Here is a 22,661-nt window from a genome sequence, read left to right as displayed (position 1 = left end):
TAGCATAACAGTACATAACAGTAACAACCTTATCACAATCTGTCCTTATGGCAATATAGATGTGTATTTTTAAAAGATCAATCTGGACATTTAACAACAACTGTAACAACATATTTTTTTTTAAAAAAAAGACTTATAGTTACAATAAAAACCCTTTAAAATTCCATGTTATCTCAAGACACTTGTTCCCTTTAGGCCTTAAAATCTACCTTGGTTTTTGCAAAAGAACCACTTGCCAACTAGCATATTCTTCTTCACCCAATAACATTTATCTATGAATCAATTCATATGGGCCACATATTAAGAATCAAATCACATCTGTATAGTTTCAGGGGTCTATGTTTCATGAGCAGAACTTTTCAGGCATTTTAGCTTTTGAGTCAGCTACCTTGGAAGAGAAAAGAAAACAAAGACCAGTGGGATCGGGGGGGGGGGGGGGGCATGGACAGGTGTTCCTACAGATGAGTAACCCTGAGGAGCTTTCTACAGTGATCATATGAGCAGAAATTGGGATAAAAGAACTCCCTCCAATAGCCTTATCCAATATTGTTCCTTCACAAAAGCCTGCTTGAAAGGTTCTACAAAATTGGGTCTCTGGTTTCCTTGTCATTAATTGGGTGTCTGTTGCATTCAAGCGGGAAGGAAGGAGTTTCCAAAGCGATCAAGCAACATGGCTGGGCAAAACACATTAAAATGGATAAAAGGATTTCCTTGTGGTATAAATACCTGCACACGACCTCCCTGTGTACCACAGCATATGTTATGTATATATGCAAGTGAAGGAGCTGGCAACTGAATCTGAACTGCTGTGAACTGCATAGGCTAATCACCAGAAAAGCAAGACAAGGCACCTCTCCATTCCTCTCTCTTGCTCATTCTCTTGGTGGGGATGAGTTGTCAAGTCTTTCCTTCAACTGACACCTTCATCCCTTTGAATTCGGATTCATCTCCCACTCTGCCTCTGATAATGCATCATAGTGCTGCAGAGTGTATACCCGTCTCCAACCATGCCACTAATGTGGTGTCCACAGGTACCTTTTTAAAAATTGTAACAACTGTGCCATTTTCTATTGTTATCAATCTTCCATGTTATTACCTTGGCATTTTTCATGTTTTATACAAATAGAAATTGGGGCGGTTTAAAAGGAGCTACTTGGATTATGACCTAGTGAAATGAGAGAAACAACAAGTAACAACGAATGTACCTGTTTTTTAAACTGTATCCACATTTAATTTTCATGGAGTGTATTTCATTGTCACATGAACTTGACATTAACATTTGCCTGGTCACTAATCTGGATAGTCAATTTCAAAAGCATCATCAAATCAATTTTATTCTATGCCACGATTTTTAAATAATTGGATTTAATAATTCAATACACAGGTACTATACCTGAGCACCAATTCAGCTACTTATTTTATACGTACTTAAAACTCCTACATAATTCAATGGAAATGTTGAAGTTTTATGTTCTACACAGTATGAAGACTTGAATAACTGGTATACATGCAAAGATGCATCTATCGGTGAGCAAATCCTAAATTAACTTACTCAGATATCCTCTTGATTTCAATGGCACTTACAAATGTGATAGCTAGCATTTTCATTTAATTGGAAGTTGATCCAGAGTATCAATTTATTCCAAGTGGCATGAAATCTTCTTCCCTCAAAAGAAAATGTGACTTCATTTTTCAAATGAATAGAAATGAGCTCAACTCAGAGAAAACAGGAAGGAGTATTAACCTCATTCGAGTTCATTCACTCAAAGATGTAGCTTAGAAATTGTTATACTATATATCCTGGAAATGAAAATGTGGTGGAAGGAATATCTAGCTGTTTGTCAAAATATTATGAGCGTACTCCAGTCACCTTTTGCATACCTCTCATCCTCCATCACTCCCATTCAAGGTGTCTTACTCAACATGTGGAACATTTTGAATGCTAAGTCCCCTTCTTTCCATGTTCACATCTGTGGGCACAGAAAATAAGTGTAAGGAAGCAATTCAATGAGGTCTTTAAAAGTTCAGTGAAAAATGATTAATTCTGGAATAGTACCTCTTAAAACTATTGTAGTACAATAGTTTTAAACTTCTATCCAAATTAGGACCACATTGCTTCTTAATTACAATGATTAATTTTGGGAGATATGGTTTCTATATCTGGCTTATACTGGTTCCAAAAAGCAGTCACCTAAACTTCAATATTACCCGAGGGGGGATGTATTGTGTGTCACGCTTTCAATGAATTTTATGTTTGGTGACTAAAAACAGAATAGGTAAATGAAAATTGGTAGTTCTATTTGAAATGAGAGCTTGATGTAATGCCACTCAGTTAAAAGATTTTTAATACAATATATTGCTCTTTTGTGACTGGAACAATCTTCAAAGAAATTAGTAACTTTTTTGAAAAATGGGCATGAGATACATACATTTGTGATTTGTATTTTCACTGGAAGAATATAGGTGGTCTTTATTTTATTTCATAACACCAGTAACCTCACAGCCCAATCTTATGCTTAAGAACTTAGTGTTAAGTCGCATAGTATTCAATGGACCTTACCTCCAAGTAAGCACATATAAAAACTCTAGCCGGTTGTTCTCTTTTCTCCTTTCAAGGATCTCCTCTGCAGAGTGTATTGTTTTACGATACTCAATAGGTTTAGCATTAAATTGTAAGGCATTTGGAAAATGTTCTTCAATTTATGTCTTAAACCTATTTCCAAGCAAAGATGCCCAAATTGATCAAATGGTTGGGTCAAATGGGGCAAGGTTACAACATTTGGGGCTGTTTAGAAGTGTAACCACAGTATATGACATGGGAAAACATATAATAACTCCTCTTCCCTCCTCATAACAGTAGAAATATTATAATAGGTAAAGCCAAAAGGCAGGAGCATCAGGACAAATAAGTGGAAGCAATTCTTCATATGACACTTCATAGTTAACACTATGGAGCTTACCTAATAACAATAACAATAACAATAATTTATTTATTTATACCCCTGAAGAAAATTTAATGATACCTACTGACCTGGATGGCTTTTAAATAAATTCATGGAGAATCTATGAAGAGTCATATGAAGAATTGCTTCTATTTATCTGTCCTGAAGCTCCTGCCTTTTGGCTTTACCTGTTGATAATATTTCTACTATTATGAGTTGGATTGCACATTGTGTCTAGTATCAGAAGCAGTATGCCCCTGAATACCAGTTACTAGTGTAACAAGTAGAATCCTGTTACTGTTTATGACCTTCCCAGAAAGCTGTGGCCTTTTCCAACAGGTTAGCTACCACTGGGCAAGAATTCTAGCTTAGGTAGACTTTTAAAACCAGAATTCTGTTCTCAGATTATTAAAAATTTCTACAAACAGGGTTTTGAAACAGAAAAGGTATAATTAGCAGTAAATAAAAATAGCCTTTAAAAATTAGCAATTTAACACTTAGAATTCTGTTATGTTAATTCCTCTGTACACTAATAAGATTTTCCCTAAAACATATCTGAGAGAGTTTTTGTGGGTTTTTCGGGCTATGTGGCCATGTTCTAGCAGAGTTTCTTTCTGACGTTTCGCCAGCATCTGTGGCTGGCAGATGCCATCCACAGATGCTGGCGAAACGTCAGAAAGAAACTCTGCTAGAACATGGCCACATAGCCCGAAAAACCCACAAAAAACTATGGATGCCGGCCATGAAAGCCTTCAACTTTACATCTGAGAGAAAATAATTAACAGCATTTCCTAAAAGGGTGGGACCTACCTTTACCTATCATACAAAATAAATACTTCTAAGGTTAGCTTTTTATAGCTGGAAAATATGCTCTATTCCTAGTGTTTTGTTTTAGTTTTTTGCCTTCTTATCTTCAATAAAAATAAACACCCTTATTTTCTTATCCCTACAAGATGCTGGGTTGAACCAGAAAAATATTTGAAAGTGCTCATACAATTGTTTTGTGGCATGTTTGAAATCCAGATGTTACAGTCTGTGTAGCAGGATGGCATTTGATCAAGCATCAGGCTTTCAGGGATTTCCAGGGATTTATATGCAATAGTTAAGGGGGAAAGCTTTTTTAAAATTTTATTCATATCAAATATTTATAGGCTATTGATTCAGTACCAAGAGGGGTATCAGTACATGTACAAATAAGAAAATACAACCAGCCCCATTGCATAAATGGCAAAATATTTTAGCAGCAGAAATAATATTAACACAATCAGTAGTAAAATCCAAGCAAATACATGAAAACCAAACAGGTGTGTGCGTGAGGGGGGGGGGGGGCAGGGGCAGGGATAGATTTTCCATTTTCTTCATCATATTTTAGCACTGGGGTGTTATATGATTTGCTCCAGAGTTCTGCTTTTTTACATTAAGTATTTAAAGCAAGAATAATGAATTTGCCAGGCAAGCTTATTGGTAGTAATTGGCTGGGTAGTGGCAGCAGGCAGTAGAAATGCTGTGATACGGAATGGGTGGGTGAGTGTTTCTCATCCTTAGTCAGAATTAAATCAAGCGGGGCCATTTTGAGATACTTGGGCCCTTGGAAACAGCTGGGACGCCTGGTCCAGCCTGAAAATCTTGTTCCAGGATTTACAATGGTTTATTCAATTAGTGCTGGTTTTCCTTTTCTAAAAATCAGATGTTATGAAACGATCTTCAACAGTTTAAGCTGGACCACTTTGGTCCAAAACCCATTGCAGAAATAATCCAGTTTGAGACTGCTTCAAGTGCCCTGGCTCAATGCTAGAGGATTCTGGGAACTGTAGTTTTGTGAGACATTTAGCCTTCTCTGTCACAAAGCTCAGGTGCCACAATAAAGTATAATTCGTATGATTTCCTAGCACTGAGCCATGGCAGTTAAATCAATCTCAAACTGGATTATTTCTGCAGTGTGTTTTGGACCTATAGTTGTTTATTCCTTTGTTTTGAAATAACCTACCTTTCTGGTTTATTTCTGCAGCTCTCAGGTTTGACTCCCATGGAAAGCATGGAAAAGTCAAGTTTTGGATTAAAAGTTCCAGAAAGCTTCAGGCAGCATGGGAAGAGGTCATTCTGGATGGGTGACTGTGGAGTTGTGTCCAACCTAAATTTTGCAATCTCCATTCACATGAGTTTAAATCCAGTTGCTACTACCAACTAGAGTTCTACCATTAAGTACTTCCTACCAACCATATTTTAAAAACACAAATAGCAAGAAAAGCTAGATGGGTTATCCATTAAAAGATCTGACCCAAAAAATCTCATTGGCCAAGCTTTTTCATTGTCATTTTTTTCCAAGTCACTTCTACTTCTTTCATCCTGTTTTTCCTAGTTGAAAGACAGTAGTGATCCATGAAGGTCACTGTGCCCAGAAACTCCAACTGTCTCCTTTCCCTTGAAGCCAATTTAAAGGGATGCTCTTTTTCAGTTTTTAAGGTTTTGTACAACCCTGGGACTTCTAGACTTTAATTTTAGAGAAATATCAAGAAAGATATTAAAGCATATGACCCTGAAAATATATTGTACTTTATTCAACTACTTCAAAGATCATTAACTGAAAACTTTTCCAGTTACACAGCAGAAAACCATTTATGAATTCAAAAGCGATGAAGAAGCAAGCAGAGCATTTCACTGCATTTTTAATTTAATATGAAATAGAACCCTTCCAGGAATGTAATCTATTTCTTTTTAAAAATAAGATCCATGACTGAAAGAATGAAAATGTTTAGCATGCAGTAATTTATTTTCTTTTTCTTTATGTAAGTATTAAAATGTTGCAGATTCACAAAAACAATAAATAAAAGAAAAGATGTAAGGAAAAAGATTAGTTCTGGCTATTGACAGAAAGTAATGCATTGAAAATGTGTTTCCCATTTAATTTGCTGGTAAAAATGTAAGTGGAATCTATAGGTTGTTTGATTTTTTTAAAAAAATTAATGTTTAGGGAGAGGTGGGATACAAATATATTATTATTATTATTATTATTATTATTATTATTATTATCTCTTTCCCATAAAGAAAACCTGTGTTAAATATTGCAATATATCTCTGTCATATGGATGCAAGATAGGAAGCTGCCTTATACTGGTTAGACCATCTACCCTAATATTATTAACACTTGATTGGCAGAAAATTCTCAAAGTTACAAGGACCAATGCATGTACACTTCAGTACACTATCTATTTCTATTATGTTTATGGTGTACAAATTGCACATAGGGAACATGTTGGAAACACAGGGGCATTACTAGGGTGTGTGTGTGTGTGGGGGGGGGTGACACCACTGCTCTCCAAACATCTGTCTTGGCAGAAATAAGTTGTGGTGTTTGCCTGCATCCCTTTAACATGCTGAAGAGATGGCATGAGTGGTGTGAGGCTCAGTGGGAGGAGAAAGGAAAGGCCCCAGTGCTTTTTTAAAAAATAAATAAAATAAAATAAAAAAAAATTTTTTAAATAATTAATTAAAATGTTATTCTTTCCTTTAAAAAAATCACATCTCACAAAATTTTCTCTTTAACCACATGAAACTCTGTACATGTAAATACATTTCAGCTGTGTGTATGATATTGTAATTTAAAGGTATAATTTTAATTTTGCTAGTTTATGTTACAATTATTGCCATCACATTCAGTGATATACAAGAATTACGATTTATGAGTAACATTAGTACAGAAAGCATTACTAAAGATTCTGTATGGGAGGAGATACATGTGTTATTGCACCAGGATACACCATGCGTTATCACACCAGGTGACGCCAACTCTAGTGATGCCAGCGAGGAAACACAGCATTTCCTGGGCAAACAGTATCTTGAAAGCTGGGATGTTAACAAGGCTTGGGGACTGATGCCAATCATGCCCACCTCCCTGTATGTACTTGTATTATATAATAATCTTGGCGTATTATTAACAAATAAAATAAAAACATATATCCTTTTTTTAAAAGTCTTTAAGAATAGCAGCAAAAGGGTATTTCAGACTCATTGAACAATTCATCACTAAAATGTGATCTATTGGTTTCAAAAATTTCTTTTAAAAATAATAATTAATCCTCCTTATAAATTTAAGACCCCCAGATAGTTATGCTATTTTCTCTCTCTGGCTTTGCTTCGCAAACGAAGATTCAGGAAGGACTCATCCTGCGCTTTGTACAAGCGCGTTGGTGACTAAAAAGGCCAATCCAGGACAAACAGGTCCAGTTGCAGAAAGCACAGCGGAAAGTCTCCTTGGGTGATGTTTCCGGGTTGTGGTTCTTTCTGCTTTGTCGTTTCTCTTCGAGACTTGTTTGGCATGAGTTCGAAAACTCACGCCGTATGCTATTTTACTATTACTATTTAAAGGTAACACTTTACCTTCCCATTCTCAAAACTAACCAAAATAGGGCAGTAGTATAAAACACATTCTCATCCTGTTCACTAGATTGTGGCTTTGACATCAGCAGTAGGTCCACCATAGCCAACGCTTGAGCCATGTGATTTTATTCCCCTTGTTAGTGAGGCTGCACCCCTGGAAGTATAAAAGCAACGAGAATTTACATCTATGTTACAAAAGAAATGAAGTCATATTTTGTTATGATTACAATATAACTTGGTTATTACATTTGGAAGTAATTTCAAGTAATTAACATCTATAATGTCAACTAGCTATCTAAACCTCAGATGTGATCTAGTAATGACAAAAAAGAGCAGCACCTGAAAGCCTATATAGTATCATAAAACCCTAAGTATTTTCAGTTGCAACACACCAATATGGAACACACATACACACACACTCCAGTCTAATTTCAGCGGGTAGAATGTTGATATATTTGTGCTACAGCAGTACACCTTATGTTACATGTTTTGTATTTTTGCTATATTTTTGTGCTGGCCATCTGCCGTAATAAATTCATTCATTCATTCATTCAATTTCAGCAGGATACAGATTGCCCCTTTGGGGCAGCCTGCACCCTCCCCTTTCCCCGATGGATCGGGGCCTCAGCGGCCACAGCGACAACCCCAGAGGCCCCAGTCTGCCACTTTTCCAGGCCTCGGGGAAGCTGCAAAAAGCCATTTCCCCACACCCTGGAAAGGGGTGTCCTTGGGGCTTCATGCCCCAAGGACACCCTGACAGCGTCGGGAAGAGAGAGAAAGGGGCCACTTGGCCCCTTTCTCTTTTGTATCACTGGCGCAGCCGTGTAAAGCCGTTTCGGAGCTCCTTCCAGCACCGCTGAAAGGGTGCCACAAGTGGCCTGTAGTGGCGCACATGCATCACGCCCACATTGCTCTGTTTGGAGGCAGCATGGCCTTGACATCATAATGGCGGCGCCCATATAGACAGGGCGCCACCATTACCACACCGCAGTTACGTGCTAGGGTTGAAGGGCGTCTATAAAGGACGCCCCAAGGCAACCCTAGCACGTATCCAGGCCAGTGCAAAGCGCTGGTCTGGATACCACCAATGTTAGTATTCACTCTTCACACAGATCTACCTTATGCTACATATCTGATGATGGGGGAACCAATCTTAAATTATGCACAGTGAAAACAGCTACAGATAACATCCATAATTGTGGAAGCCAAGAGGGAACCAGCTCCCTGGACCAAACTGGCATTAAAAGTATGGGATGAATGGATCCATTCATAGCTCAACATGTGGCAAAGTGCTCTGTTGATCCCCCAGCATCTGCCCAGTTCAAATTTAGCCCTTATTTTCTGGCCTTTTACCCAACGTGTTTGCAAAAACATTTTACTGGCACAATAAATCTGAACTGATCTGAAACTCGAAAGCAGATGAGTGCTTCACCCTATGTAGTAGATCAAATTTACTCATATTCTTAACATTTTGTCAAATGGATAAGTTGCAGGTTCAAGACAAATTCCAGACTGTAGACATTTTATAGTGCCTATTGATAAAAAGGTTGCATCTTCAACCCTTATACATTTTCTTACCAGCCTCATCTGTTTTGTCTTTGATCCCATCTTTTAAATGTTCCCACACATGCTCTGCCATGGCAACTTGGGGAAATGGTGTCGCAGGTCTGCATTATTCTGTCCCTTCTTGCCATTATGGAAACCAACAGGCTGCATATGGGGTGATGGCAGGTAAGGAATTTATTTATTTATTTATTTATTTATTTATTTATTTATTTATTTATTTGGTAATGCTGGCAATTGATTTGTTCTGAACCAAGACAAATAATGAAAGATAATTTCTATTATGGGGTTCATTTAAGCAGTATCTTTACTGTGGCAATTTGCCAGGATCTGTTACAAAAATCAGTCCCAGGCCCTTAAACTTAAATATGCCACAATGATGGTACAATTATTATCCATTCTCATCACTAATATATGCAGTGCCTGGGAAAGTTGTTTCGTTTTGTATTGTTGTTGTTGTTTTTCACTACAGTTCCTAAAATCTTCTTGCCATCATGCTGGCAGGGGCTTTGCCAGGATTTTGCATATCTACATAGTACATGTATGTGATACAGATTTAGGCTATTGTTAGTTGTTTCCACCAGAGCTTGGAAAGTTACCTTTATGAAGTAAAATATTCCCTTTACTCATTACAGTTTTTTAAAAGCAATGCAGTGATATTATTCAGCACAGAAGGTTTTTTAAAATAATAATTATTCTGTTTGTTATATTTGTAGCTAATTTTTGCTACTTTCCCCCCTTGAATTAAAAAAAAAGATGTAGGATTGAGAACAGCATGAAAACTGAAATAATCCCTTCCAGATTGCTTCCAATAATGCCATATAATGCTCCTTTAAATTTAACTAGAAAACATTACTCATCATACCAATAAACTAATATCTTCTTGTACTGCTTTGAAAATATAACTTTACCATTACCAAGATACAGAGAAAAGTTAATTAAATCATTTGTAATCTGTTGCTTCCATGCTCTGCTTTTCAGTCAATATGAATGTGTACGTAGATCAGAGATATGAAGGAAGCCACTGATAGGGATGGAGGGGGAGGGATCATTGAAACTATCTGGAAAAAGGTCAGAAAATATGTTTTTTCCGGTGTCCAGAATCCCTTGTCTGAAGATTCCTGAGAATCTTTGCAGCTTGGAACTTATTCTACACAAAATGTGCACACAGTTCTTTGCACATGGTGTGCAAAAAGTTTTTTTCTACACAGTAAATGCTGCATTTGGGGATTCATTTTCCACAAAATTCGCATGTGGTTGTTTGGTACAGAAAACAACATTTTCTGGTAGCTGTATAGAAAATATATGATATAATATAAAACAATATATTATTATATCTAATATAATAATATAATGCAGATCATATGTGCAGAAAATATTGTATCTAGTGCAGAAAATGCTGTTTTGTATACAGAAGAAAAGTGATGGTTTTGGAGTTGCAGGCCTACATTTTGTATAGATATTGACTTTGCTGTAGTTCAGCTGGAGAGATCTCAGTGTAGGCAGAAAACATGCCTCTCTGGGTCATGTGGAGACTTAGACAAAATAAAATTTGAATTCAATTGAAACAGTAAACCAACTCCTCTTGAGATCCAGGATGCCTCTGTCTCATGCGAAGCCACAGGCCTCTTACTTGGGCAGAAAACATTTCTCAAGAATTTTCAGTAAGTCTCTACTGATGTAGCTGGAAAAACTTTTAAATGTTGTATAGATAAATCTTGCCCAATAATAATCCAAAACACTTTACCTTTTATGGAGGTAGGAATCCTGTAAAGAGTTCCTTAAAGATTTCCAGTGGTCAGCTTCAAAGCTGTCTACACTTTTTCCATGGCTTGCTGAAGGAAAAAAACACCATTATATTTATATATTCATATCCTCCAAGATAACTATACATAATTTCCCCTCTCCACAACAGTAATATGCAGTTGGTGAGGCCAAGTGGGAGAGTGATAGGCTTTGGGTCATCCCACAGGCTTCACGGTTGAAAGGGAATCTGAAACAGGATTTCTAAAAAAAAAAAACCTTAGTCCAACCCTTTAACCCACCTTTCTCCATCCTAGCATGCTCCAGATCTTTTAGATGACTAATCCATCAACACTGACCATTGTCATGTTGGCACGGCTAATAGGCATTGTAGTACAAAGCATCTGGAGGATGTTAGGCAGAGGGAGGTTGTTCTAGCCATTAAAATGCACTGTTTGATTCAAAATGGTAAACATCATAGAATGCTGGTTCTCTTAGTTCAGGTGATTGCCATTGCTGAAATAGAGATTACCATATTGCAGGACAGTAATTTGTGTGTGGTGGGAGAAGGGGGTTAGTTTACCTTTTAAGTAAGTTGTTTGTTATTAAAATAATTAACCTATTTTTATTATTTTAGTGTATCCGCAATATTCTTCCTCTAAGAGTTCCATCAGGCTGAAGCTGTAGTAGTATTCGTCACATAAAAAACTGATAATCTTAGTTTCTTCTTTATTGCTCCATTTCTGTAATAGGCATCAAGCCAGCTGCTCCAGATATGTTAGCAGCAAGTCTCTCTCAAAGCCGTATCTTGCAGACCTGCAGCATGCCCCATCCCAATGTTGTGAATGGAGTTGGCACTTTACAAGGCAAGTCAGTTTCTTCTATTTACTCACTCACTTATTTCACCTTCTATGAAACACAACCCTGTGAAGGATTTTATCACACCACAGAACAGCCTGCTGTTCTGCCACAGTTGCACTAGTTTAAGAATGGAAACTTACTGGTTTGACATCATTTTTTATCACAACTTTCCCCATGACCGCACTTTGGTGATTCGTGACCATATGATCTGTTTTCCACACTGCAAATGTCACCTTGCAAATGCATGACAAATCTGAAATAAAACTAAAGGAATGCCAACTTCATGGGGAGGGGGAGGATAGCAGTGTTAATCTATTTGAGCAAAAAGGGCAAAGAATCTTGCAGCACCTTAAAGACTAACTTTTTTTTTTTTTGCATCATTTTTGTGGACTATAGATCATTTCACTAGGTCATTTATGCAATATAGTTGGAGATCAAAATAATGAGTATGGTGCTATAATCTTCCTCCAATACTGAGGACAGTTTCTGTATGGAAGGTGCTGTTCTCACCTAGAAAAGGGTCTTTGAACAAGCAATGGTTAGGAATAATATTTTGTATGTGTTTTCTTGTATATGTGTGTTTGTTTGTTTTTTCTGATAGGTAGCCTCACTCCCTGTCTTTATAAATTCCCTGACCATGCCTTGAGTGCCAGTTCTTGTGCTTTGGGCCACAGCTTTACTCCCATGCACCCATCAATCCTTGGAGATGACCCTACCACCGCGGATTTTAAGCAAGAATTCCGGAAGAAGAATAAGGCCATTGAAGAACCAATAGACATGGACTCTCCAGAAATCAGGGAGCTTGAAAAATTTGCCAATGATTTCAAACTGAGAAGAATTAAGCTGGGTATGTGACTCATTAAATTATGTATGTTCATTAAACACAATTAGCTTTCATTATGATAACACACCATGTCTACTAATATCAACCAAACCTAATCTAATCACAAAATATATGTTTTCCCCAGTGGATCTAGTTAAATTATGTTTATTACTTAAATATCTTGATGTATTTGCAATGTGTTTACCTCCCACCCCCCACCTCCAAAATGGTGGCACTTAGTCTGCCCCCCCCTTCCCATAATCCTGGCTACATCCCTGCAGTGGTAGTAATGATGCTCTGCTATCCACCATCTCAGTAATATTCTGCAAGGGCCTTACAAACTGGACTTTTTAAGCATGTGTGAGAGTACATCAATCATGGTAAATAAATAATTATTAACAATAAATGCAGTCAATTTGCAATAATACTTGAACTTGCTTATCATAACTTGATAGGCCATAACACTTGAGCTTGATAGATCGCAATACAGTGGGCCCTTGTTATCTGCTGGGGTTTGGTTCAAAATCCATGGATACTCGAGTTCCATTAAAGACAATGGCATAGTATAATGGTGTCCCTTATATAAAATGGAAAAATCAAGGTTTGTTATTTGGAATTTATACTTTTTTGGAATATTTTCAAACAGTGGATGCTTGAATCTGTGGACAAAAAAATCCATGTATAAGGAGAGCTGACTGTATCTATCTCACCTAACATAACGATAGCCTGTTTATCATAACAATACCAAGCATAACTATTTAAAAGTTGTATATGTGAATCTGTGTTTTCTCAATTAAAGGAAATTCATATTTTAGTATATTTATCAGGAGACATGGTGCTATGTTTCAAGCTTACATTTTAATTTATCTGTGTAACAACTGAAATTGTTTTAGCTGGCATCGTCTTGGTGATATTATTTATTTATTCATTTATTTAGCACAATAAATTTGCATGGCATAGTGTTCTGTTATCCAGTGTAAAGCAATTTTTGATGAAGGGTGCAATCATGGTGGAGGGAAATATGGTGTTTCCATTGAGAGACAGTGTTTCCACAGCTCTTGAGCAGGCCAGGTTCCTCTCTTGACAGATGTCCTATGTCACCCCACTCCCATTTACGTGTTGTTGTTGTTGCTTGTTGCATGCCTTCAAGTCATTTCTAATACTCTAAGATCTATCCTGTCATGGGGTTTTCTTGATAAGATTTGTTCAGAGAGGGTTTGCCTTTGCCTTCCTTTGAGGCTAAGAGAGTGTGACTTGTCCAAGGTCACCCACTGGGTTTCCATGGTGGAGCAAGGATTCAAACCTAGAGCCTTATCTCATGACAAAAGAAAGCCATGAGGCAGCAAGCAAGAAGTGGCTTTCTCTTTGCCTCTCAGCATGCTATTGAAGCACTTCAATTTTCTTCCTGAGGGAGATGGTAATAAAAGTGTATCTTTTGTCACACTGGAAAAATCCTGCTGGCAAAAGGCACGTTTTTACAACCATCTCCCTCTGGAAGGAGAGAGAAAGTGGTACGACTGCATACAGAGGCCAGGAAAAAGCCACTTCTCTCTCGCTGCATCCCAGCTTTCTTTTGTCATGCAATAAGACTCCAAGTCTTTAGAGTCTTAGGTCCAAAACACACTACAGAAATAATCCACTTTGAGACCACTTTAACTGCCCTGGCTCAGTGCTAGGGAATTGTGGGATTGTAGTTTTTTGTGGCACCAGAGCTCTCTGATAGAGAAGGTTTAACATCTCACAAGACTACATTCCCAGAATTTCTTAACATTGAGTCAGGGCTGATAAAGCAGTCTCAAACTAGTTTATTTCTGCAGTGTATTTTGGACCAATGTCCAGTGCTCACACCACTACACCATGCTGGCTCCCAGCCTTTCTGTCCTTCAGTGATATGAAACCAAAATCAGATTTAGGTTATTCGGTGAAAGGAAAACATTGTAAAAGGGAAAATAGCTTTAGATCACAGATGAGTGTAGAAACCAGAGGGAAGCATGTATATCTATCAAGGACAGGTCTCAGCATTTTTAGTTTCAGAAGGTAGAATTGTGTTTTTGTTTGTTTGTTTGTTTGTTTGTTGTTTTTTGAGCAGGTTATACACAGACAAATGTAGGAGAAGCTTTGGCTGCTGTGCATGGCTCTGAATTCAGCCAGACAACAATTTGCCGATTTGAAAACTTGCAACTGAGCTTCAAGAATGCTTGCAAATTGAAATCAATTCTAACAAAGTGGCTGGAGGAAGCAGAGCAAGTGGGAGGTATAGTAGAATCTATGGCTCTTTTTAAGGGAAATTTCTGGTTATGTGGATTTTTTTTTTAAAAAAAAATTAACATTGAGCAATAACCATTTGCAACAAATATAGCATAGTTAGCTCCTTCTTCTGGTGAAGGGGGAGCAGGATTTTTCTGGTATCCATGATAGTCCCTATACTGTCTCAGTCTAGATTAATCTAATGTCTACAATACAAAGTATCTAGAGTCATAGCAAAACTATCATTCCAACCCACAGCTAGGGAACTAAAGCATTGCTCCAGAAGTGCCACCACATGAGGCACAGAGAGAGCCATAAAAGTTGTGAGCATAATATTGTTCATGGTGACAACCAACATTTCATTACAAACCTTCTTCATGTGGCTGCCACATGACAGCAGAGATGCAGTACACAGTCACCATGGTTGCACAAATTATGGTAGAGTAAGGGAACATACATGTCATAAGTATTCTCTCCTAAGATACCCACCACTGTAGCATTTGAAATGGTCTATGAAAAGCAAAGGTGAGTATTGGAGAAATGACCACTAGACTTACATTCTTTCTACCTTTGTTAACATTCAGTGTGTGGAGTTTAAGAGAAAAAATGTCCTCACCTTCAGTCTGAAGCTGTACACTTCAGACACAATTTTACCACAAAATTATAATATTCGGACAAATTGAATGCTGGGAACCACATTATGCATTCTTTACACACATGCTTTATGCGTCTGAGGAAGTAGAATGAAGTCTACGAAAGCTCATGCTACCAATTTCTTTCTTACAGTTAATCTTAAAGGTGCTACAAGATCTCTCCACATACCAATTCTACAGACTAACACGGCTATATAATTGAATTCTACACACATTATGTATACAGCATAGTAGAAGACAGCATGACATGGTGGTTTGAGTGTGGACTATGACCCTGGAGACCAGGATTTGATTCTCAGCATGGCCAGGAAATCTACTGGGTGACCTTGGGCAAGTCATATGCAGTCAGCCTCAGTGGAATGCAATGGCAAGCCTCCTCTGAACAAATCTTGCCAAGAAAAACCCATGATAGAGTTGCCTTAGGGTTGCCATAAGTTGGAAATGACTTGAAGGCACACAACAACAAAATATTCCTTAGTGTGTGTTTTTACAATTTGCTGTGTCAAATGTACTACTTTGTCAGGATCCCATTAACTGGTGAAATATATCATGATTTCTTTATGATTTATTTAATACAGAACAAATAAATAAATCAGGAGTAGTTTCTAGCTGATGTTCTGCATTTTGCCATTGACTGCTAGAAGTTAACATTTGCCAATATGTCTCATTCTTTAGCTTTATACAGTGAAAAGGCTGGAGTGAATGAACGTAAGAGAAAGCGCAGAACAACTATTAGGTAAGAAATTGTTATATTCTGGAATGGGCTTTTTTTGTAGCATGCTGCACATTTCTTCACAAGGGGACTAAACTATACTGTCACTGACTGGTTTATGCTGCATCCTGTCCAACAAAGAGACTGCAAATTTTCATGTACTTCTCCATCTAATCCTTTAACATCGGTTCAGTTTTAAAGGTAGTGATGGTTAACAGCTTGGATAGCTTTAAAGGAGGATTAGACAAATGACTACTAGTCACAATAGCTATATATCCCCTCTAGCATTAGTGGGCGTACACCAACTGCTATGCAATACAAACAAGTTGAAGCCATTTTTGCTCATTTCACCAGGCATCTGACTAGGGAACAGAAATCATAGAACCATGGAGTTGGAAAAACTGCCAAGGACCATCTGATCCAACAATAAAGCTCTTCCTGAACATTGGGAAGAGCTTCTTTACTGTAAAAACAGTTTGATAAAGGAATAGACTTCCAGGAGTGCTGCAGCTATGTATTCCTCCATGGCAGAGGGACAGTCTAGATGGCTCTTGTAACCCCTTTCAACTCTAAGATTTTATGTTTTATGAACCCCTCTGCTAGTTCAGGGAGCCACAGCTAATCTACCCAGAAAGGTGGCCATCTAACTTGCGTTTACACACTACCAATGAACTTGAATCCATCACTTTCTGAGGCAGTCCAGTTCACTGTCCAATTATTCTTACTTTCAGAAGCACCCAAAATAATATTTTTGTTGTGCTATATTAGTAAGCCTCCTCTTCTGGAAGATAAACATGAATCCCTATAATAATAAAAAAAATTTATTTACAGTGTTATGAAAGGTGGGATACAATTGGGATATCAGAACAAAATGTGATTATTTCCTCCACCTCATGCTAGGATTGTTCAACTTCACAAATGTACAAAACAACAAGCATCTGGTGTCTACCACTTACACTTACAATATTTCTCTAAAAAGAAAATGTGAAGTAGGTCACAAATCAGAAGTGTTTCATCAGAAACAGAATTTTTGTGGAAGTGCTGCTTTTATATCGAGCATAAGGTATAACACTGTCCTCTTGTGGTCAAAATTAATTGTTGCACCTATAGGAAGGAATCTGTGTATTTCACTTGGCTTTCAAATGAATAAATTTGGCATTTGTAATTTGACCAGTGGATATGGCAATAATATTATGTGATCTTTCAAAATGTGAACACACATCTTTTTGATTAATTTTGGCTCCTTCCTCCAAAAAGCAAAGATTATTTGTCCTTTAGAATGAGAGCAATGCAGACCAGATGACTTTACCGTCACTCCCAGTTATCTGCATATACACTCTTGAATTTTCTAGAAGATTCCCAATTGTTCATGCATCTATTCACAGGGAGATGACATAGGCAAACAGCTCAACAATGGTACCAAAAACAAAAGCAGAGCAGGGAAAGGACAGCAATATAAAAGGGTGACAATCACAGAATTTAAAGGCCTTTGGGTTAAGAATTCAGACACACATATTTTCAGACACACATTCATACATATTCATATTTTAACACTTAGAAGAGTTTTATTTAGGTAAATTCAGTGTTTAATTCAATGCATGTGTAAATTTTACACATAAAAAAGTTTGGGAAGAGGAGAAGGAGGAGAAGGAGGGATCAGGGTCTCCCGGTCTCGCAGCCCCCCTGGGGTCCCACCTCACTGAGAACCAATGTGCAAGACAAAGGGAAATGGAAACACTTTTTAAAATTATTATTTATTATTTATGGTATTTATACCCCGCCCTTCAGCCCTAAAGGCTATCAGAGCAGCTTTGTTCTTAATGTTGGACAGATTGTATTTTGCCTAGACATTTTGTCTGCAATCCTGCATCTTTTGTGGGAATAAGTCCCATTGGACTCAATGGGGTTTACCTCAGAATAGATACATATATGATTTCACTACTGCAGCTCAATGGAACTGAATACTGACAGTCAGACAACATTTTTATTTCAAAGGTAGGCATGCTCTGGAGCCCAGAGGACTACACCCAAAAAATTTTAGGAGCCTCCAGAGCTCTGGAGGGCTGCAATTATACTGGCATCATGGCTGCCATTTTGGCAGCTAGAAAGGAGGGTGCTGCCTTTTCAGGCTGGGTTGCTTTTTTTGGGGGGGGGGGCAGGACTAGTCCTTTGTGTTAATTTATATTGTTGTGTATAGGCCTAATAATGCTTTATGTTGTTTTGTACTAATATACATGGTTTTATACTGATATACATAGTTTTGTTCTGATATACAGAGTTTATGTTCAGCAGCTAAATTAAGAGGAGCACAATGGGAAAATTGTGAAAGTCTAGTGTATATCTTAGGGGCTTTGATTAGAGAGGCTTAGCAGAATCCCCTTTTTTCCTCTACTTCTTTTCCTATCGCTTGTTTAGGGCTTACTGCAAACTGAAACAAACTATTTTAAAAAAAAGCATTTTAGAGTCTAATTGTGAGTTTTAAGAAAAGAAAAAGTATGGGGCTTTGCTCTTGTTTTTATGCTAGATTAGTAAACTCTTTTTTAAAAAGTTATTATTTCTTTGGTTTGCAGTTATTAGTTGCCCACCTCTTTGTTAAAATCCTACCACCTTACTGAAAAGGGGATTCATTTGTGAAATAAAAAATTCTGGAGCTGTGTTGGTAGAAACAGCCCAACAAATAGAAACATCCATCTAGTGGCAGTAGAAGAGTTCCTGCATGAAGAATTAAGGGTGTGATGGGTTGAGTATGCCATCTGAAATGCTTGGGACCAGAAGTGCTTTGGACTTTGGATTCTTATGTATTTTGGAATACCTGTATTTGTATGTACATATATCTTGGCGATGGGACCCAAGTATAAACACAAAAGTCATTTATGTTTCATATACACTTTATAAACATCGCCTTGAGGTAATTTGATACAACTTATTTTTTAAATACTTTTTTGCATGAAACAAAGTTTGTATACATTGAACCATCAGAAAGCAAAGTTTTCACTATCTCAGCCACCCACAAAAAAAGTTTTGGTTTTTGAAGTAGTTTGGATTTCAGAATTCCAAATAAGGGAGATGCAACCTATACTGAAAAAGGCTCTTGGGCTAGTATCATTCCCTCTCATGAGATATGGCTAGCTAGTCAGTCTGAAACAGCATATTTCCTCATTTAATTTTGGGTTGTTTTTTGTTTTTGTTTGTTTGTTTGTTTTAGCGGGAAAATATTCAGGGGTAGCTGTGCTGGCCATATAGCAAATCAAAAATCCACCAAAGAATGATACCTTTATCGGGACAACCAAAATGCACAATTACGTGTTGCAAGCTTTCAAAGCTCCTCTGGCTTCTTCATCAGGCAAAGCTGTTAAAACAAAAGGGGCCCGAGCCTCATAAAGGATGGAAACATGTCGGATTGCAAAAAAGCAATGTTAAATTTCCTGAACTTTGAGAATCTCCCAGTGACCACATGGTCAGAAGGAGGAGGTTGCAGCCTGCACATAATACCTCTCCATACCATTTGAACAAAAAAACAGCAAAATGCAAATGACTAACATCTTCAATTTTCTTTCTCTTGTGTGGTTTTTAACACCTTGCCTGATGAAGAAGCCAGGGGATCCTTGAAAGCTTGCAACATGTAATTGTGCATTTTGGTTGGCCCAATAAAGTTATCATTGTTTGATGTACTGAAAAATATTGTGGTGGATATTGAGGGCTTGGGGGAAATCAGTGAATATCTCAAAGGCTGCACGTATCTCATGGGCCACATTATTCCCAACTCTGCTTTATTAGAACATGATAATGGCAAATTTGTTTTGGCTCAAGACTATGTAGCATACATAATAGTGAGAGATGATGAGAGATGCAATCCAACATCTGAAGAGCTATATGTTCTCCATTCTTGCTATAGATATATAGAACTTTTAGTGGATCAGTGAGAGGTGGCAGCTCTGTTTGTTGTATGCAACATGTGCTACTTATCATTATGCTATACATGTGACAACTTAATATAAACAAGTTTTATTTGGCACAAACTGTCATTGACTGCAACCTATTCTATCAGAAAAATGCTCACAAAGAAAATGAGAATCCATATTTTTCCTAAGGAAGGATGGGGCTGTACAGACCAACCATAAGGGACAGCCTATAGCCACCCCTTTTTGTGCCAGATTGAGTCTGTGGAACCGCATTCTCATTTTTCTGCAGTGTAAAAAAGAGCTACAAAAAGCAGCTCCTTTCTCTGCCACGGAAAGGGCACCATAGCTGTGGCACCGCAGCTTTTCAGTGCTCCTCTGGCACTGTATCATTGTAGACACTGTGCCAGAGGAGCTCCGTGACACCGCACACCATGTGGTGCAGCACAGTGTCAGGTCAGCCTAGGGGCAAAGTCAGGGCCTGCATCATGTAGACGCCATGCCCCAACTCCACCCCCAGGTCAGCCAAAGATGCCAGTCTGTACAGCCCCAATGTTACCAGAATATGTTGCACAATTTCCCACTTTAACAAATGGTTTGAAGATAAATATTCCCTTATTTTCTCCTTACTACTTGGTGACTTGCCTCCCTCAACTTTTTGTAACCACTATTGCTTCCTTTGTCTTATGGTGCGCAGTGGTGAGTGTGGGGAAACATCACCCACCCTCAGTAAAGTAATGATATTCTAGAGGTGTATGGTTTTGCCCCATTTAATATTTGAGTAGGCCTAATACATGTAACACTTGGCCATATAAACCCACCGGGTGACCTTGGGCAAGTCACAATCTCTCAGCCTCAGAGGATGGCAATGGCAAACCCCCTATGAAGAACCTTGTCAGGAAAATCCCATGGTAGGGTCACCTTAGGGTCGCCATAACTCAGATGTCACACAACAACAACAACAACAATAACACATGTGAAAACTAAATGTGGTTTCCATGTTGCCCTACCTTGGAACATTACTGATATGTGTAAAAGGTTGTAAATAAAATAGCTTTTGATTTCAATGTATTTTGAGATTGTTTTACGAGGCATATGATGGAATACTGTATTCTTCCTAGCATTGCTGCTAAAGAAGCCTTAGAAAGCCATTTTGCAGAACAAAGCAAGCCTTCATCTCAGGAGATCATGAGGATGGCAGAGGGGCTCAATCTGGAGAAGGAAGTGGTGAGAGTTTGGTTCTGCAATAGAAGACAAAGAGAAAAGAGAGTGAAGACAAGTTTACATCACAACACCTTTAATTCCATTATTAAGGATCATCAAGAGTGCCAGTAGACTTCCTTCCAAAGATAAATGGGTTTAAAAACTGGACTTAAAGGGGGTTCTAAACACAGAACATGTACTAATTACCACTTTTACAAGTTCTTCAAGTTCAATCATAAAAATATTTTTGCTCTACTTTTAAGTATGGCACATTTCCTTAAGAGATATAGTACCTTCATATGGCAGCTCTTAGCACAATAACTTTAGAGCATTAAAGTAGTACCAGATATATAGAAGTTGGACAAGGCACCCTTTTTACAGACTCTGGAAATACATTTATTTCTGTGAAGACTGAATGGGCTATCATCCATAGTGTAGGCAGGTATTGCTTCGTTCTTGCTGTAGACTGCAGGAGACAAGTGAACATCTAATCTTCTTTAAAAAGGTCACCTAATCTTACCATAAAGAACCTTTTCACATTTTGTTATATTAACCGATTGCTGCCTTTATTACTTGTGAGTTTCATAGTGGTGCTGTTGTGAAGGCATTATATTATCTAACAGATGGGAACTTTTTTTCCAAAAGGGGAAAAAAAGCAACTTTCCCACATGAATATTTTGTTTATGCCAAGGGTGGTAAGGCCAGAGCAAAAACTGAACGAGGAAAACCAGTATGATTCCCCTTCCCATCTCTCATTCACTCAACCCTGTGGCAACTCAAGAACTGTTTTGTGGCACTAGTTATCAATTCATCCCATGTATGTGATAACAAGAGCAGAGAGTGTGGTGTAGTCACTTAATGTTGGACCAGACATCCAGGAGACCAGGAGATCCTCATTCAGCCGTGGAACCTCCTTGGGTGATCTTGGGCAGGTCACACTCTCTTAACCTTAGGGTCAACAGGTAATCTCTTGAGCCAAGAAAACCCTATGTGGTGTAGTCATAAGTAAGTGTTGGCTTCAAGGCACAAAACAACATGATATAGTGACTGCTGCTGCAGACAAGCTTTAATCCCTTGGCCCATAAAAATATTTCCCTAATATGCCCACTGGCCAGGGAACCTTTAGTATGAAGGCTTTGAAGAAGAAAACCTCTTCAATAGAATGTTGTGTTTGAGAAGCTGTTTAACAGATAATAATAATAATAATAATAATAATTATTATTATTATTATTATTATTATTATTTATGTTTCCCCGCCTCTCCCGGTGGATCGAAGAGGGGTTACAGGCTACTAAAAACAAGTACATACAATAAGCTCAACCACATCACTGTGCAACTGTTTCAGCAGCATTAATGATAATCTTAAGCATTTCATACAACACAGCTGAAACTGGAAGTGTATATGCTGTGACCTCTCCTCTTGCCAAATTCAGTCTCTTCATTACCGAGCAGGTGGAGTAGGATATCACTTGCACTCTGCATTTCAGAAGATCCATAGATCCTATAGTCAAATCCCTGCACCTTATGTTAAGACCTGCAGACTTAATTTATGCCATGTTTCAAGCCACAGTTTAATCAATCTGGACAGACAGTGAGAGATGGAAGGGAGATTTAAAAGCCCAAAGCTACCAGGAAATT

General features: G+C 37.9%; 1 protein-coding gene across 2 annotated transcripts; it reads left to right on the top strand.

The window, feature by feature from the left end:
- Window positions 1–889: 889 nt before the first annotated feature.
- Window positions 890–21,155, top strand: LOC149319698 (pituitary-specific positive transcription factor 1-like). 2 transcript variants are annotated; one of them, XM_089508140.1, is made up of 6 exons: window positions 890–1,031; window positions 8,985–9,050; window positions 12,088–12,333; window positions 14,399–14,563; window positions 15,885–15,945; window positions 20,942–21,155. In XM_089508140.1, exons 1-6 carry the CDS (start codon window positions 890–892, stop codon window positions 21,153–21,155), a joined length of 894 nt encoding a protein of 297 aa, XP_089364266.1. The 2 variants fall into 2 exon arrangements, with proteins under 2 accessions (XP_089364266.1, XP_089364265.1); XM_089508139.1 differs by having other exon boundaries at window positions 8,901–9,050.
- Window positions 21,156–22,661: the final 1,506 nt, after the last annotated feature.

Source organism: Sceloporus occidentalis, unplaced genomic scaffold, assembly GCF_023333645.1.
Source record: "Sceloporus occidentalis isolate IW3139 unplaced genomic scaffold, rSceOcc1.0.p SCAF_2, whole genome shotgun sequence".
In the NCBI taxonomy this organism is placed as follows: Eukaryota; Metazoa; Chordata; class Lepidosauria; order Squamata; family Phrynosomatidae; genus Sceloporus; species Sceloporus occidentalis.
The sequence above is the reverse complement of the archived record's forward strand: the minus strand, read 5'-3'. Positions and strand labels throughout refer to the sequence as shown.